The sequence below is a fragment of the Penicillium diatomitis genome, assembly GCF_028827545.1.
Source record: "Penicillium diatomitis strain IBT 30728 chromosome Unknown utg000006l_segment0_segment0, whole genome shotgun sequence".
In the NCBI taxonomy this organism is placed as follows: domain Eukaryota; kingdom Fungi; phylum Ascomycota; class Eurotiomycetes; order Eurotiales; family Aspergillaceae; genus Penicillium; species Penicillium diatomitis.
Genome location: NW_026623178.1, coordinates 288,968 through 305,922, shown reverse-complemented (window position 1 = coordinate 305,922; position 16,955 = coordinate 288,968). Strand labels below are relative to the sequence as shown.

Below are 16,955 nucleotides of genomic sequence, written 5' to 3'. Positions count from 1 at the left end.
AAACATTAAAAGGTCATTGAATACCTGGCAATCACTATTACCAAGACTTGCGTATACATGCGTAATCCCACCGATCATAGAAATTGATACATTAAATGGAATTTGAGGATGGCTTTCCAAACGCCCTTCAACGATTTGCTTGAGCAAGCTCTCGGTGCCTGGCTCGGCGTTAACGACTGTAGGGTGAGTAACTGAAAAAAAAAGACATGGGATGATGTCAAGGGTATCGGCGCCCCAGTGACGTGCTGATGGTAATACGGGGACAAGTTCTTCTGCATTGGGTAATGCAATCGAGAGAAGATCCAAACCATGCCTCTGCTCACAACTTGGGCTTGCGACTGGCCTTGACAATCTCCTTCAGTCTCTTCTCAAGAACCTGTCGACCCTCACCGTCGGTCCAGACTTCATGGGGCGCATCGTGAACCACATCCCATGCCAACAATTCATCGGTGATATGGGAGAGATCCTCCTGCTTCTTGGCCCACTCGGAATCCGCGCGCATTTTCTTCCCCGAGCTGACCACGACAAGGGGTGTCTTGCCCATTTGGATGTGCCGGGCGGATTGAACCTCTGCAGAGGTCATGGTGACTGCGACGAGGTTCTCTTGTAGCTTGGCCTTGATGAATTTTCCGGTTTGATAGGCCGAGCGGCCCATGACTCTGTCCTCGCGAGTTCGGCCCTTGAAGAGAGCACCCGCAAGACGATCCAGGCCCAACGGTGATAGGACACCTCGGAGCCACAGGAGGAACCCTCGCTTTGGTTGACCGATGTCGGAGAGGTACGACTCGTGGAGCGGGTCAATGAGGAAAATGCCGCTCACTTCCAGCAGATGACGGCTGGCGAAGAGTCGCGAATACAGGCTGCCGACGCCAGCAGAGACCACAACCCAGGGGCCCTTTTCGTCGGCAAGGGCAAGAGCCTCGGAAAGAACATCGGCAGACATGCCCGCGGAATGAGGAGAGGGGGCATTGTCGGACCATCCAAATCCGGGGCGATCCCAATAGCAGTATCTGCTAATAGTTCCGTACTGGTAGATGTCGTCGATGAATGGCTGCAGGTCGTGCTCGACGGGGCCATAGTCCCCCTCAAGCAGAAGGGTCGGCTCGTTAGAATCCTCGGTGCGGTTTCCCACGCAGACAAGGTGGACCTGGTAAGTGTCTCCATGGACGGAGTAGCGGGTTCCGAGAGGTTCTAGCGTCGCATCCCGCGCACGCAAGATTGATGTCGCCGTGAACAAGACAGCTGCCAGCGTCATCACCACGAGAATGATCAACTCCAGCAGTACGGCAATCCATTCGCGAAGAGATCGACGAGTCTCCTCACGACCTGTCAACCGCTCCTCTTCCTCTCGCTTGCCCCACGTCACCACTTGATTTTGGAAAACCTGGTGGAACGAAATGAGAACCGCCCACACGATGGAGCCGATACCGACCCAGCCTTCTTCCCGTCGGATGCCACCCACACCGAGGATGATACCCATATCGATGAGCAAAAGGACGGCGAGTATAATACCACATATTGACATGGGCTTTGACGGGACGACGAAAAAGAGCAGACCCAGCGCCAATTGGCCAAGGGTGAGAGTGACGTAGGCAAATGCAAAGAATCCGGACCCTCGCGAGTGTATCAGTGGCGGGCTAACGAAAATCGAGACCAGCAAGAACGTCCACCACACGAAGCTTGCTGCGAGAGCTAGCAGTGACAGGGCTCGGAATGCACGAACGCTCCATAGATTATACGGGGAGACCTAAGGATATAGCTTGTTCATTAGTCTCTGGAAATCGTGTAGTATCATTTGCCTCTGCCCAACCAGCACACTCCTGCACTCACCGCAGGGTCATCTGGACTCAGATATCCGGGATCATTCGTTTGTTGAATCAGTCTGGTGCGTTCCGTCGGCTCCTCATAATGAGGTGCAGATGCGTGTGCATTGGGTGACCGGTCATCACGAGACCGGGACCGAGAAGCTCCCGGCTCCTCAGTATCGTCTTGCTTCTTATTGAACCACGAGACCATCTTCACTGATTCTTTGCTTTGGGGTCTTTGTGTCTACCCACACTCTTGCAAAGTACTGAAAATAAGGAACAAGTGGGACGGACGGGCGATGGCCCGAGCTTATAATTCAACCGAGTCCAAGCGGTGGCACTAGTGGTTACGCTCGAGTGGTAAAGAGATCATCGATTGTGGCCTGGGCGAAAAGTAGATCAGGTTTCTAACAAGATCGGGAGGGGCGAGAGTGTAGTAGTGGTGTCTTTGTCTCCTTCTCTTTCGGTTGCAGGGAACCTGGAGTCTGGGGTCTAGGCAGAGGGAGCAGTGACGTCACCATGCAGTGTCTGCTTGTTACGTGCCGAAGCTCTCCACACCAGCTTCCTGCAGATTCACATGATCGCCCCTTCGAAGATCTGAGATCGCTGGTCCATGGGACTGCATGAAAGGTTATTATTGCTCATGAGTAGGTAAACAGCCAACTGGATGATATTGATTAATTCCAGTCACATATCAAACAACACCCTTCGTGTCTGTATTATCAAAAGAAATCAAGTCATGGCTTGACAACAAAAAGATTTTTACGGTATGATCACACTTATGCACGTGACTCGTGATTACATCTGGCGGTCTCGAACGCCAAGCAAGGCGTTCATGACTCGCCCTACGCTTGGACTTTGGAATGATTCAACCGAGCTCCAGCCTCCACCGCCCGGCAATTTCCTCGTCATGGCTATCCAACTACTAACTAGTAACTACTAAACTAGTACTCTTACTCCTGTTACCTGTGTGCTACAGCCCGTACATTTGTACAAGGTCACTTGGACGTTAGACAAGTGGAATTGTTAATGGATGATACTGTAGCTCACTTGCCCAGGAAATGTAATTACGTCATGGAACCGCACCAGATACAGTATACGGGCAGCCAGTAGCCACACAATAGCACCAGAGTTCATGGGTTTCAACAGTTCCAGGTTTTGGATGTGGCTGTGGAAGGGCTTGCCGATCATAGAGCAGGTGGCTTGCACAACCACACCTATAGTTATGGTTCCAGAGCATGGAGCAATAATTCCTGGAAGCTCCGCTGAGACCCGCTCTATCAATCTCTGTTCTATCTATCCTTCAAGTATTGTCATATGTTAATGAGCCTTGCTGGATATTTCGTCTATATTTCGCGCCACGATACAAGAGAAGGCCCTGATATGTATTCAGGAAGGCGAAGGTATATTGGACAATGAATCCGACCGGTAAGACGGTGAGGTCTAGTGATAACTTTGACCTATTTAATGACCGAAGCAACATAATAATAGTTTCTATCCCAGATCAATCGTGTAGTGGTATGTTGGCATATACTCTAGTCTGTATAATGTTCCTTATGTACTACGTAGTATGTACTATGTACTAGTTACATGCTACAGCTACACACTTACACAGTACATAACTACAAACAGTATTCTGTATTTCACTCTCCTAATTTCAGTGTCTAGACTTTTGCTTTTGGGTCTCTGACCGTACACTACTGCTCTGACTGATGCACAGTTGCACACATTTTAGACTAACTTGCACTACGGCATACTTGTATCATCGCTCTTGTAGTATGGCCTGAAGAAGTAAAATCCTTGAACCACGCACGTGACACTTATACATCGACCAGCATTATGCCTTAAAGTTGAGGCAACACAAACTTCGAGCGGCGGAGACCGGAGAAAGAGCATGTGATTCGTCGGAGGCGACTGCGGGGGCTACACCTCTCGGAGGTAAGTAAGTTAGCAGAATAAGCCACATCAACGGCTGTTGGAGGTAAAAGTGCATTTAGCATTGATCAACAACACGATACCATTGGCAGCAAACACACGAATTATCATAAGCACAATTTTGCCAGGCTCTACTTTTCAGACCCTGTCTGAGGAAGTAGGCTCATAGAGTCGAGATTGAAACGTCAGCTTCTGAAGACCAGTCGAGCTGTGCATCGACCTCGATAATCCCCCCACTGTCGACCGTCCACTAGCTGTGAGCAATACCGGTGACAGGATCAGATCGTTAAGCAGAATCGAACAACACTATCTCGATCTGACCTCTCCAGCAATAACCTCTTTCACAACGCGGATGAGTGAGCTGCAAAAGTCCTTTGCAAAGGCCAAACTGGCCAAGCTTCCGGCAGAAGCCCCCATGTACAATCCAATGAAAATCCCGGAAGAGAATACCGAGGATGATGCTTCGTCTGCCTCTTCAGTCTCGTCAACCGGCACATTGATGCCCTCGCCTACGAGAAACCTTTTTGCGCGCAGAAGTGCTAGGTAGGTCATTACTTCAGTAAGGTCTTCCTTGCTTACACATCGATATGCATGTACAGCTTTCCTTGTATTTACTTTACTATTTCGCTGACTCTTCATTCAACATACAGTCAGCCAATGCAGGCACATACTTGGCCCGAATATTTCAGCCAGGAACTTTTCCTGCCTGAAGAGGTGCATGGCATGCGGATTGTACACCATGCCTATTTGACACCGCCATCCGGGTCAGGTCCGTTATTTGTCATGCATCACGGTGCAGGATCATCTGGCCTGTCCTTCGCAGCTTGTGCCGAGGCTTTACGTAGAATTCTTCCTAATGCAGGCATTTTGTCACTTGACGCACGAAGCCATGGCCAGACAGTGACAAGTCCCATCACTCAGGTCTTGAATCAAGAGCATCCCTCAACGGCGGCTGCCGCACAGGCTGAAGTTGAAAGTCAGATTGAACTAGATCTGAGCTTGGATACTCTCAGTCGTGATCTGGTCTTCGTGGTCCAGGAGACACAGACAAAGATGGGATGGAAGGCACTACCAGATATTGTCTTGGTTGGTCACAGTCTGGGCGGCGCGGTCATCACGGATGTAGCCAAGAAGGGAGCCTTGGGACCCAAGCTACTGGCATATGCAGTACTTGATGTCGTGGAAGGTATGCTGGTCTTCCATCATCTCTGATCCTTTGAGGTCATCCACCCCGAGTTACCTGGTGTCCTGTTGATCTCAGCAAGCCTTACAGGATCCGCAATGGATGCTCTTCAAAGCATGGAGACCTACCTTTCTACACGACCGACCCGATTCACTTCCCTAGCTTCAGGTATCGAATGGCAGTAAGTTAAACAATCCCTCAAGACATCTCTGCATTTGTCGAACATCACCTCGCTAAGCCTTCACCTCTTAGTACTCGTTCACGCACAATCCGAAATAGCACTTCCGCTCAAGCATCTGTACCCTCGCTCATTTACGAGGAAAGTGACCCAGCCGATCCCTCCCGTCCGTGGGTCTGGCGCACAAACCTCTCAGCCACGAAGCCCTTCTGGGAGAACTGGTTCATCGGGCTGAGTCGTAAATTCTTGGATTCTCGAGGCGGAAAGCTATTGCTCCTCGCTGGAACAGACAGACTTGACAAGGAGTTGATGATCGGTCAAATGCAAGGTAAATATCCTCACGAACCTCAATCTCCGTCTACACCAAACGAGTGGTAGAATGATGATATTGACCATGTCCTGTCATCAGGCAAATATCAGCTGCAGGTATTTCCCGAAGCAGGTCACTTCATTCAAGAAGACCAGCCGGCCAAGACTGCCCAGGTGCTGGCGGACTTCTATAGGAGAAATGACCGCAGCGCGTTGGTCCTTCCACCCAAAGTCGGTGATCTTCAAGCCGCGGCTGCGATGAAGAAAGGCGCCGGTTCCTTGGACAAGACTGGAACGAAACCATGAACGGCTTGAGTGGAACGATGCGAAATACATATGATATATCCACAATGTGGAACAATATCCTTTGTTACCTCACCTCAGCACCAAGCAAGCTACTAGGAGGAATATGAGCATTTCGTTGTAGTACGATCCTACAAGTATGGTGTGACGAAGCAGGTATCTATTTTGGACAGTTGCTGAAATAATTACTTGTATTATTTGAGGCCTCATATGTGCACAATGGGCCAATCCCATGACACTTGTCGAGACTCATTCTACCTCGCGGAGAGGCAGAACTTTTTGGTCCCCTTTTGAGCACGCCGCCTCCATACCAAGACTCCTCAGAATGACTGTGAAAACCCCCTCGAGAAAACGCCGCCAGCGCGCAAGTGATCCATGGCTGTATACCTCATGCAGAAAAGAAAACGTAGAATATCCGTAGAAAGGCGGTGATGTGCAGGGCACCGGGGGTATTCGCACCGAAAGACACCAATAGATATAAGAACGAAATCCAAAGTCAAGCCCCAAACGCAACGGTGGATGGGTGCTCACTATGTCTAGGGAAGAAAAGCGCCGCCAGCAATGACCAAGTTCATGTTTGTAAACTTGACCTTGTACACCGGACTTTTCTTGGTAGGGAAGGCGCTGATTTGATCGGGCGTGACAACGACATCCTTGCCCTTCTTTTTCTTCTTGTTCGTTGCAGCAGCACTCGCGGGGGCATTGCTGGCATCAAGCTTGGCACCAGTGCCACCCTCGCCGATCACGCGTCCCTGACTTGCAGAGTCCTGAGAACCGACTGCATCCCAGATACGCACAGTGCCGTCGGCACCTCCGGAGACAAGCACGGTGGATTCGACATTCCAGCTGAGGGACCAGATCCCACCTTTACCGTGGCCTCGCATACGCTTCAGTAGTCGACCGGGAGCGAGATCCCAGATAAAAATAGAGCCAGCGTCGTCTGCCGATGCAAGAAGCTTTCCATCGCGGCTGCATTCCATGGCAGTCACATTGCCGGTGTGGCCGGTGAACATGCGGACAGCATTTCCAGTTGTGATTGCCCACATACGGACCGTCTTGTCAGAGCTGGCAGTGAAGACATAGGCGGAATTTGGATGGAAGCAGACGCAATCAACATCCTGATCATGGCCAACGAAAATTCGCTGTTGGCGAATGTGATCAGTCAGCCATAGCCGGGCTGTGCGTTCCGATCCACCAGAGACAAAGTAATGACCGAACGGGCCCCATCGCACGTCCCAAACAGGACGATCGTGGCCCTTGTACACCACAAGACACTCCCAGGTGTCTAGAGACCACAAACGAATTGTTTTGTCCGCAGAAGAGGAAAGGAGGAAGCGAGCATTGGTGGGTACGTAGTCTTCGCTGGAAACATTCTCATCCTTGGTTGCACAGGGCGGAAAAGCAACCGCATAAACTGGACCAGAATGACCAATCAGTCGTCGAGAGTTGGCCGGAGGCAGATCATCCAGATCTGGATAAGCGGCCTCGATGTTCTTGCCGTCAAGACTCCAAACTCGGATGTACGACTGGGCAAAGCCAGCGGCAACGAGCATGTTGTCATCGGAGAAGTCCATACAATTGATGCTAAGATAGGTCAGCAGACACGAAGCGAGTAATGTAAGCGGGAAGAAGAGGTCCGAGTGCCATACCCGTCAAAGGTGTTGTGGAAAGTAAACATGCACACGCTTACTCCTGGTCCAACACCACCCGTGCGACCCTCGATCTTGAACCGATCTCTATGTTCTCGGACCTTCATGCATTCAATAGCAACATCGCGTGCGGTTGATGGAGGGAATGGAATGTCGGCGCGGGTTGGCGCTTCTTCATCCTCCTCTTTCTTGATCATCTGTTCGAACTCCTGGACAAGGGTGTTACGGCCCGCAGCTGGCGGTTCCTTTGCATCCTGCTCCGCCAATTCGGCCCGCACATCTTCTTCCATTTCCTGTTCCATCGGCATTTTACCAAGTCGCAGTCTTGGCAACGTTCCAGCCATGGCGGGGTTGTCTCCTGTGTAGGCAGAGCCAGGATGGTGGCCAGGGATACCTTCATCTTCAGAAGGGAACGGATCCGCTCCAATTTGACGTAGCATAGTTGCAAAACTGAAACGATCATCGGCTGCACGATCCATAGTCTTGACAGTACAGTAACTGCTCAAGATCGCATTCATGACCGAGCCGCCCTCTTTCTCCTTGCTTTCCAAGAATTGCAGTAAATTCGTGTAGGCCGGGTTGCTGAGGACGACGCGATACTTGTTTGTGCGGTAGAGTTTAGCAGTGTCATTTGCCTGTACATGTTCGGGTAGACTGATAGGTTCCAATTTGCGAACGTCGTCAGTGTGCTCTGGGAGGAACATGTTCTTGTTGGCATCGAAGAACTGTTTGGCATCTTGAGGATAGAATGCGATGATCATGTTAAGGAACGAATACACGAATAACGGCCACAACACGCGACGAAGCTCGGGCTAGACGTTTCTTTAGCAAATATTCTCATAGCGAATCTCTGCGCGGCTCGAGAGTTGACAAAAAACAGTACCTTGTAAAGATCCAGGTTCTCCTCAACCCAGGCCTTGAGTAGCTCTACAATGTTTTGATCAGCACAGCCATAAAACCCGAATGGGATGTCAAAGGACAACATACCGAATCCCTTTCTAAACTTTGGGCGAGCATCTTCTCCCAATGGAGGGAGAGGTCGGCCGTCGATTTCTTGATTTGCTGACTCCATTCGAAGCATAGCCTCAGTGCGGCTGTAACCTTTCTTAGCCAGATAGTCGATAACCTAAAGACAGAAAATGTGTTAGTATTGAAAATGGAAAAATTTAAATGGTAGCAGCAAGTGACAGCAAAAAGAACGGACTTCGTCCTGTCCAGGGAGCCGCCGGCGTTCGAATAGGGATGGGTCAAACATTGTCGGGCGTGAGATTGGTCGTGGTGGCTGCAGGAATAGTCGTGATGGCGGTTGGATTGGTCGTGATGTTTGGGGCATCACAGGTGGGGGGTGCGGCGCAGTCCGTGAGGATGTGGGTGGCAGGAACAACGGGACATTGGCATTTCCCAGGGTATTGCGCTTGTTCACTTGGGGCTCAGCAGGTTTGTCGGGGGTCTCATTGTACTCGCTATGGCGCGGAATGATGGCTTTGCCATGTACCACAAGCTTGATCCGAGGCGCACGCTGTTCGGGAGCCTGCGCTCGGCTCTCTCCTGAGGCCCGGGTGTCAGGGCTCTCATTTCGAAGCTTCGGAGTTGAGATCTTAAGGGTGCGCCGTCTCGGAGGATGATACTCCTCATCACTATCACTCTCCTTGTGGTACTTGCGTCTTCTTCCTTGATAACCCATGACTCAAGTCAAATTGAGAGAAACAGTGAGCTGAAAGGTATGTCTGAGGCGGTTGGTGCGAGGACCAGAGATAGTTCGCGAGGGAAGAGACGCCGCTGATGAGTTTCTCAAGGTCAAAAGACGAGATTCACGCCTCAAACCCTTCTTGGAGAGACTGAAAAATATTGTTTCGATGTCACATGGGTTATTGAAAGAGAGAAGATTTCCCGGAACAGGTGCCTCGATTCAAGGTGATCGCATTTCGTTTGCTCCTCGTTGTACGGAAGACTCCAGAAAATGAGAGCGGATTGATCATTCTAAAGTCACGAACTCCAATGTTTGCAAGATTGGACCAAATATCCAGGCCTGGTCGATTCGAAGCCTGAGTCGCTATGGCGTTTGGCCATCCTTCCATTGGCCGACGGTCGGAACATCGAGGAAAAGGCAAAACGAGGAAGTATGAAAAGTGAAACCTACAATCTGGTTCAGGTTTTGCTGCGACATAGCACCACTCTGCGGCGGCGGAGGCCCTGAGGGAGGTGCTGAATGCCCAGGTGTTCCCGACATTGGCTGCGAAGACATGGCCATGTTGCCGGGTCCAGGCCCCATGCTACCACCACGAGGCGCAGGGCTGGGGGCGCCTCCTGGCGCAGACATATCGACTATGCCGACAGAAGATCTCTCAGGACCAAGTTGAATGATGCTTCGAATGGTCGAGAGGGCCGAGTCTGGGAGAGCTGGTGCGACTAACGTTGCATGCGTGAGGTTCAAATGTGAGTTTGATATGAGGCGAGCGGCGGTGCGCTTCCATCGGCAGAACGCGCTCCCCGCATCCGCCTAGTCACGTGACATGACTGTTTACTCTAGCGGAGTGCTTCATCTCCCCGCAAATTGTTTTGTGTTGAAACAAGCTACGCACCCATCCGACAAGTGCAGACAGTTCAGCAGGCACGCGCAAAAGAATTTTCATTCTCCAAGCTGCACAAGCCTCTGTCGGTGCTGCTCATCATGGCCGTAGCATCACAATCAACAGACAAGATATTCACCTCCGCGGATCGCATCCGCCAACTCAACGAAATCGACAAGGTAATACCTGCAAAAACACCTTTCGGGCTTTCAATATTCATTGGGTACTCACACATAGTCATATAGGACATTGCTCAAGTGATCCAGTCGGCTGGGCTCGCTATACAGGCCCTGACAAATAACCAACCTGACCATGACAATTCGATGACCGGGTCTCTCGAAGCCCACAAGCGTCAATTCAAAGAAGCTGTGGCCAAATACTTTGCTCTTGTCTCATCTGTCGATGTTCGCCTACGTCGCCAAATCTACGCTCTTGAGGAAGAATCTCTTGGTCAAGGACTGGCTGGCAAGCCCGGCGACCCTAGCGGCGCTGGTGTCGGATCCGCTGGGTCAATTGGAGCTGGATCTGGAGCCGCAAATCCTTTGGATGTCAGCTGGCTGAACAGCCGAAAGGATACCGTGGGGATGGACAAAGAGGCCGAGCTGTGGTTTGAGGCAAGAGATTTCGTCGAACGCCTGGCCGGCACCCCTAGCGGAGAACTCGCCCCGAATAATAGTGTTGCGTCTACTGAAATGCAAGTTGATTGAGTTGGGGTATGGAGGTTGACAACTTGGGCGGGCGCCATGGATGAATCTCTTTTTTTCTTATGGTTTTGAAATTTTGCATTTTCTTTCCTTTTTGATACCCCGGCTACAAATTTTCACAAAGCCACGCAATGAAAGATGGACTCGATTGGCGCTGGCTTCTCATCCACATTTTACAGAATTTTGAAAATTTAAAGCTTGATATTCCAAACGGCACTGTCGCCGAGGCTTTGATGCAAGAACTATCCAAGTGCGATACTGATGGACTGCCAGAGTCTTCATCACCTAATCTGCCTGCTTAGACTGAATGATTTGAACACGGTCACTTCTGCATGCCCCTGATCATCTCGAGTTGTGTAGCACGATCGCGGTTGCTCTCCGAAAGAGAGCCAAGGCCTGGAGCAAATGTCAGAGATAAATTACGGAGCAAGATGACAGAAAATACCCACTTCGAAGCTCACCGACAACATCTTTCGCCTTGCCGAAGTAGACCTCCTCTGTTGTGTAACGATAGTGATTAGTTCTCGCACTTTTCGCATATCAGGTTGGTCACATGGGTGAATAACGTACGCAAAAGATTCCGCATCTTCAACTCCATGTCCTCCACCAATCTCCCGACGTTGGCAATGTGACTAGCGTCCGACTCGACCGGTAGATCGGCCTCAACCTGACGGGTCATATTACCGCTCAAATCCATCTGGCCTAGAGCCTCGGTCTCATTTGCCAGATGGAGAATCACAGTGCTGGTCAACTTATAGTGAGACATACGAGCGCGGTCAGTTGCCTCGAAGACGTGAATACTGTCCCATTCACCGGAACTCTGGGAGCCGGCGGTCACACCTGAACGAGAGAAATGTGTCAGTCACCAGCACTGCTTTGGCCCGGGAAGTCATTGTAGTTCCCCAAGCTTGACCGCTGAAACAAGATTTTCAACTCTATGATCATACCCTTCTTCAACAAGATGACACCTGCAAAGCCATCGTCCAAGTCCCAGAAATAAACACTGCCGACACCGCCCTCATAGTAGAGCTCCCTGTAAACGTCGAACGCCTCGTTCGCAGCTACCTCGAGCTTGCGCACACGTTCACTGGGCACGGTACCATCCTCAAGAGGGGGATCGAACTCGTTGCTCCATGGCGAGCGGTAGCTGTCACCATCGCGGTTGTAGTCGCAAAGCAGATAGTCGCGCCCGGTCTGCGGGCAGCGGCGGATCTCCAGGGGCTGGTCAACGGAGGAGAGGAGATCTTCAGTCAAGTCTGGAACAATGCTCGTGATTGCTTGAAGGTTTGCCTTGGTATCGCGCGGGTTGAGTCGCCGAAGCAGATCGCTGCAACGAGTGTGGTCAGCTTCATCTCGCGGGCAGTACGTGCGGTCGAGGCGGGGTCATGAGGGGAATAGGAGTGGCATTGACCCAACTAAACACTATTCCCTACGGCTAGAGAGCCGATTCGACATGACCGGATTGGAGGCGAAACAGCTAACTTACAGTGCACTGTCAAATTGAGCGTCGGCCATGGTGTAGGGGGTTGTTGCGCTTTTGTGGTCTTGAAGTTGGTCAACAGTCGGGCGTTGTTGACGGGTGGAGGTGCGTGGATGTTTCTGCGGGCCCGCGTGGAGCTAGCGTCTTATTCACACCGTTACCCACCGAGGCTCCTCTGACGACGGGTATCTCGTCGTCCATCCAACGGTTGACGAGCGCAGGTGTACCGAAATTAGTGTACTGTCATTCACGACTCTCTAATCTGAGTATGTACATATGTCCCAGCAGTCTCTCCCACAACCGAGACGTGCCCGTGTCCAGTAATTTCCAGCTAATCGTCAGTATCGGAGAAAATCGCAAGTCTTTTCCTTCGTTTCTGAGGCAGATCTTGAATGTCTTCTGAGCTGTCCTTGGATCGCGATCCAAACAATGTGCTTGCATCAGGTAAACTAGAGTCAGAATCGTCTTCGTCAAAGCCTCTCTCAGCGTCGTTTGAAGGGAGCTGTAGGAAGTGAGGCTCTGCATCGGAGACCTCGGGCGACATCAGCGCAGAAATGTCGTCGTGATTAAAGCCAATATTCGCAGCACGCAGCGAGTCCGCGTGTCGTGAGGCTTCAGTAGATGGGCTACCGCGGGGTAGCTTTGACACCGCACTCACTGACGATCGCCGGGAAATTTTGGCCACTCTTTCGGATTCTTGTGCGATAATTTGTTTGTATCGATCCTCACAATCATGGCCAGATTGATCCATCTTTTGCAGCGTCTTGATCATGCGTTGGGTCAATGAGCTGTGGGATACCAGTTTCGTCGGTCTCTCAACGAGCTGCAGTCGGGGGAAAGCATCTGTTCGTGGATGGTGGATGAATTGCGGTGAAGTATCCCCGATGTTCTGATATAGATGTTCCAGTTCCTGCTGTTGGCTATCGGAGAGAAGAACGTCCTCCAGCGGTGGGATAGTGACAGGCTCTGGCGTTGGGGTTCGAGGTCGCTTCTGCGGCGTCAATCTTTTCTTGCTTGTCTTTGCAAAGCTCTCTTCAAGTGTTGTGGCACGTGTGAACCCTGTTTCCACATCATCCGGCATGTGGAATTTCTTTGGTGGTCTCTTGGGCACCTTACCCTTGCGTTTGGGTTCTGGTAGCTCTGTCTGGGAGTTTTCTTGGGGAATCTCGATGCGTCGCTTGTCGGCAACAGGACGAATCCCCGGAGGAAGAATTCTGGCAGATCTATCGTCGTGAAAGGTAAACCTGCTACCACTGGCAATCATCTGCTGCATCTTCTCGTAGTTGTCCTTTGCCTTTGTGTAATTATCTTCTTCCTTTCCCTTCATGAGCAGCAATGTGATTTTGCCGGCTCTCTTTCGACCGGTTCGACCCATGCGCTGCAACATGCGAATTGGAGAGGCTGACGAGTCGTAGCAAACAATGAGGTCGACTTCGCCAATATCCAAACCCTCCTCGCCAATCGAGGTAGCAACAATGGTGTTGTAAGTGCCTCCTTTGAACTTTTCAATGATGGACAACTGAGTCTTCTGATCCATGCCTTCAGAGCCTTTGGCTGAGCTTTGTCCCACGAAGACGTGAGGTCGGATCATGGGCGCATATCTCTGAAGTACTCGGGTGACTTCTTCAGCACTGTCTCGAAAGTGCACAAAGATCATGACTCTCGTGGCACGGCCAGTATTGCCGTCGATATTCTCCTTCCCTTCTCCGGCATCCATGAAATGATTTAAGATCACAGATTTGAGATATTCCAATTTCGGATGTCCAATGAATTCGGGATTTTTGGTCCAGGGTTCAAGGTGACTGACAAGCTTCTTGAAGCTCTCGTCCTGTACAACCTGTTTCTGCCATTTACCTCCCTTCTGCCCGTCCGTATTGGATTTGAAATGCAATATGTGTCTGTAGAATGGGACGATCCCGTGGTACTTCAACAAGTCGATAGCATGAGCTAAGCTGGCAAGGACGGTAAAAATGGCATTCACCTTGCCTTTCAAGCCAAAATTTGCATTGCGGCCTGCGTCGGATGCCATCCACTGCTGTCTGGCTTTGGTGAGGCCGAAAGCTGTTAAACCCATCGGGTCGTTTCCCCAGTATGCATTCATTGTCCGTAGTTGGCTAACGAGTGGTCGAAGGGTGGTAGACAGCAAGTCCATGCAAAACAACATTTCGTCTGAGTTTTCGAAGGTCTCAATCTCGACGTCACGGCTATGCACATAATCGCGAATGTCCAGTGAGTGTTCTGTACGTATTTCAACACGGGATATGTCCAAACCATCAATTACAGCCTGTACAGACTCGACAGTAGATCCAGGGGTGGCGGTCAACGCCAGCACGCGGAAGCTCTGATTGAAGCGTCGAAGAAACTTAACAACTTCCACATAAGCGTATCCTCCAGTGGCTCGGTGTGCCTCGTCGACGACTAAGAGCACGATCCTTTTTGGATCTGCAATTCCAGTCTTCAAGTCATTGATTAGGGTCTGTGGCGTCATGAAGAAAACGCGCTTAGATTGCCACTCTTTGGCTCGAAGACCCGGTGCAGCGCCGCCAGTAAGCATAGTCGTATCTGATCGTGGAATACCGGCAATTTCCAGGCAGGCAGCTACTTGCTGTGACACGAGGGGCTTGGTCGGTGCGACGAACACCATCTGCGCGTCCCTTGTCCACCGATACCAGTTGAGCATGACCGTCGCTGCGATAAACGTTTTCCCTAGACCCGTCGGTAAGGCCACCAACAAGTTATGAAACAAGCCTTTCTGGGCAATATTGAATTGGTAGTCTCGAATGGTCCCTATATTTGTGGGGAACCACCACGTACTCAGATCCTCGTTGTTTAATTTGTGGTGTGTCGGACGCTCTTCTTTGTCTGGGGGCGCCCAATCCTTCTCTTGCGGAGCTGACTGTTGGCTTTGAGCGGTCATCCCGTATAGAGTCATCTGCCGCATATACTGAGGTCGATTGACTGGTCGATTGAAACTCGATGGAAATGTAGGGGGCGGAACGGGCCGTGAGACTGGCGATAAGCACGGTGAAGAATCGAAAGCATCCTCGGGAATGTCCTCTAGCTCAAATGATACATCCATCGGAGCAAGTGACTCAGTAGACGCGTGATGATCAGATCTAGGCACTGTTTGTTCCATGACTTGTCGCATGGATTGCTCTTCCTCGAATGCGTCTAGTGATGCAGCCAGGGCCTCTCTGAGAGCTTCTTCCTCGTCATCATTAGACTCTTCGGTTTGCCGATTCCGTTGATGGGGACCATTCTTCGATATCACGGGCTTCATCACAGCAGGTATTGACTTTGATGTGGGTTTCTGCCAGCGGGGCCCGCGAATTCGTTCCGGACTTGAGTCGGGCTGGGTGAGCTGCGTGACGAAGATGTTCTCTTGAATATTGCTCTGTTTCGGAACAAAGCTTCGTGACTTTGAACGCGCTTCCCGCTCATGGTCTTCGGACAAGCTTTGCTCGTCCGAGAAACCGTCATCAAAGTCCGAAAACTGGTCTGTTTCGGACGCGACATCGCCGCCACCACCTGTGCCGCCTAAGGATGACTGCACACGACGTCGTTTCGCCGGACGACGAGGCGACTCCCCGTTTGGAGAATCGGGGACCACGAAGTCATCGTCTGAAGAGGCTAGTTCAAACCCGAATCTAGACATGGTGGCGAGCGAGCGCTGCTCGGCGCTGTTCCGGGCTGAGAGTCTGCATGAACAACTGGGCGCGTCACGGTCGTCGCGTGGTCATGTGACCTTTAATGCACTTTGAGTTGTCATGGGCTGTGGAGGTCTGCGATCGAGTTCTCCACATCACAACAGTGACACTGTCTAGTAACATTACGTGTAACTAGGTACCGTCTACTTCTCCTGTCTACTGTCTACTGTCTACTGTAGTTTCACGTCTTGTGTTCGCTGATCAAGCCGTGTTGACTGGCCTCTCTCGCTCCTCCATTGACGAGCAATCCCATCGGCCTTTAGATGTGCCCGATCTGCCTTCAAGACTTCGCGTCTTGCAGGCCAGATTTTCACGTGTGGAGCTTCCATTCTGTCTATGATCTTCTAATTATAGAGTCACTTGACTCCTAACCCTGGAAATACCTTCCTAGTACCTCCAGTGTCCATGGGTGGTCGTCTCATCGCAGGCGAAAGTAGCACATGGCTCAGAATCTTTTTTTTGGTTGATTTGAAAGGTTGTTGACTCGCCGTCAATTCCGGGGATATCGCTGGCACCTTTATTCGACGGCTTTCGGGGCCATGTACATCGTCAACTCTTGACCGGTACTCGGATTTTGGAGAAGGCCCTCCAGGCAGCTCGAGCCTGTCCATTGCATTTGACGTGCAAATATTAGCGTAGAGCTCTTGCTTGTTTATGGTGTGGAAGTTCAAAGAATCGAACTAACCATACGACTCCATGTGCCGACTCCATATATCCAGCTTGACCGTGTCTCGATTCGCCGGACATTGGGGATGTGTCAACCCTACGGTCAATCCAAACCACCCGCAAGACCTGGCGGAAAGCAATTGTCCAAAGTAGGCAGTTGGAAATAAAATTGCATTGACAAAACTTCGACCCCTTGATTGCGGACCCCTTGCGGTGAGGGCGCGCGAAGAAGGGAGCATTTAATTGACCTGTGCTCATTTTCTGCACACGAGAAGGCGAAATACACCTGAGCCAGGGAATTGATTTCATGTGTTGCACCGATCATACATAGGCCTAGTTGTTGCTCACTAGGATAATTCGAAGCCGGAGCATCTGCGAGTCGCAATTCAAGGGAGTGCCTGGAAGAGGACTTTGTTTACTACCCCGGATCTGCGTGATCCATTACTGCATCAAGTACGCAGCGGCC

The 16,955-nt window shown here is 51.0% G+C and overlaps 6 protein-coding genes across 6 annotated transcripts; 2 read left to right on the top strand and 4 right to left on the bottom strand.

The window, feature by feature from the left end:
- Window positions 1-319: 319 nt before the first annotated feature.
- On the bottom strand, window positions 320-2,016 carry N7539_005779 (DUF2417 domain-containing alpha/beta hydrolase; the record flags this gene model as incomplete). The annotated part of the gene is made up of 2 exons (XM_056935381.1): window positions 320-1,747; window positions 1,831-2,016. 2 exons carry the CDS (start codon window positions 2,014-2,016, stop codon window positions 320-322), a joined length of 1,614 nt encoding a protein of 537 aa, XP_056789253.1.
- A 2,076-nt stretch (window positions 2,017-4,092) lies between these two features.
- ppe1 (putative ribosomal protein/carboxylic ester hydrolase (Ppe1)) lies at window positions 4,093-5,716 on the top strand (the record flags this gene model as incomplete). The annotated part of the gene is made up of 5 exons (XM_056935380.1): window positions 4,093-4,283; window positions 4,391-4,926; window positions 5,002-5,104; window positions 5,176-5,429; window positions 5,511-5,716. The coding sequence occupies 5 exons, from the start codon at window positions 4,093-4,095 to the stop codon at window positions 5,714-5,716; spliced, it is 1,290 nt and encodes a 429-aa protein (XP_056789252.1).
- Window positions 5,717-6,249: 533 nt separating this feature from the next.
- Window positions 6,250-9,682, bottom strand: N7539_005777 (putative transcription initiation factor TFIID subunit; the record flags this gene model as incomplete). The annotated part of the gene is made up of 4 exons (XM_056935379.1): window positions 6,250-7,297; window positions 7,363-8,174; window positions 8,246-8,488; window positions 9,503-9,682. The coding sequence occupies 4 exons, from the start codon at window positions 9,680-9,682 to the stop codon at window positions 6,250-6,252; spliced, it is 2,283 nt and encodes a 760-aa protein (XP_056789251.1).
- A 40-nt stretch (window positions 9,683-9,722) lies between these two features.
- Window positions 9,723-10,639, top strand: N7539_005776 (mediator of RNA polymerase II transcription subunit 11; the record flags this gene model as incomplete). Its single annotated transcript, XM_056935378.1, has 3 exons — window positions 9,723-9,824; window positions 9,893-10,111; window positions 10,178-10,639. The coding sequence occupies 3 exons, from the start codon at window positions 9,723-9,725 to the stop codon at window positions 10,637-10,639; spliced, it is 783 nt and encodes a 260-aa protein (XP_056789250.1).
- Window positions 10,640-10,958: 319 nt separating this feature from the next.
- cap2 (F-actin-capping protein subunit beta) lies at window positions 10,959-12,151 on the bottom strand (the record flags this gene model as incomplete). The annotated part of the gene is made up of 5 exons (XM_056935377.1): window positions 10,959-11,032; window positions 11,098-11,133; window positions 11,207-11,476; window positions 11,584-11,963; window positions 12,123-12,151. The coding sequence occupies 5 exons, from the start codon at window positions 12,149-12,151 to the stop codon at window positions 10,959-10,961; spliced, it is 789 nt and encodes a 262-aa protein (XP_056789249.1).
- A 296-nt stretch (window positions 12,152-12,447) lies between these two features.
- mph1 (3'-5' DNA helicase) lies at window positions 12,448-15,771 on the bottom strand (the record flags this gene model as incomplete). The annotated part of the gene is made up of 1 exon (XM_056935376.1): window positions 12,448-15,771. The coding sequence occupies one exon, from the start codon at window positions 15,769-15,771 to the stop codon at window positions 12,448-12,450; it is 3,324 nt and encodes a 1,107-aa protein (XP_056789248.1).
- Window positions 15,772-16,955: the final 1,184 nt, after the last annotated feature.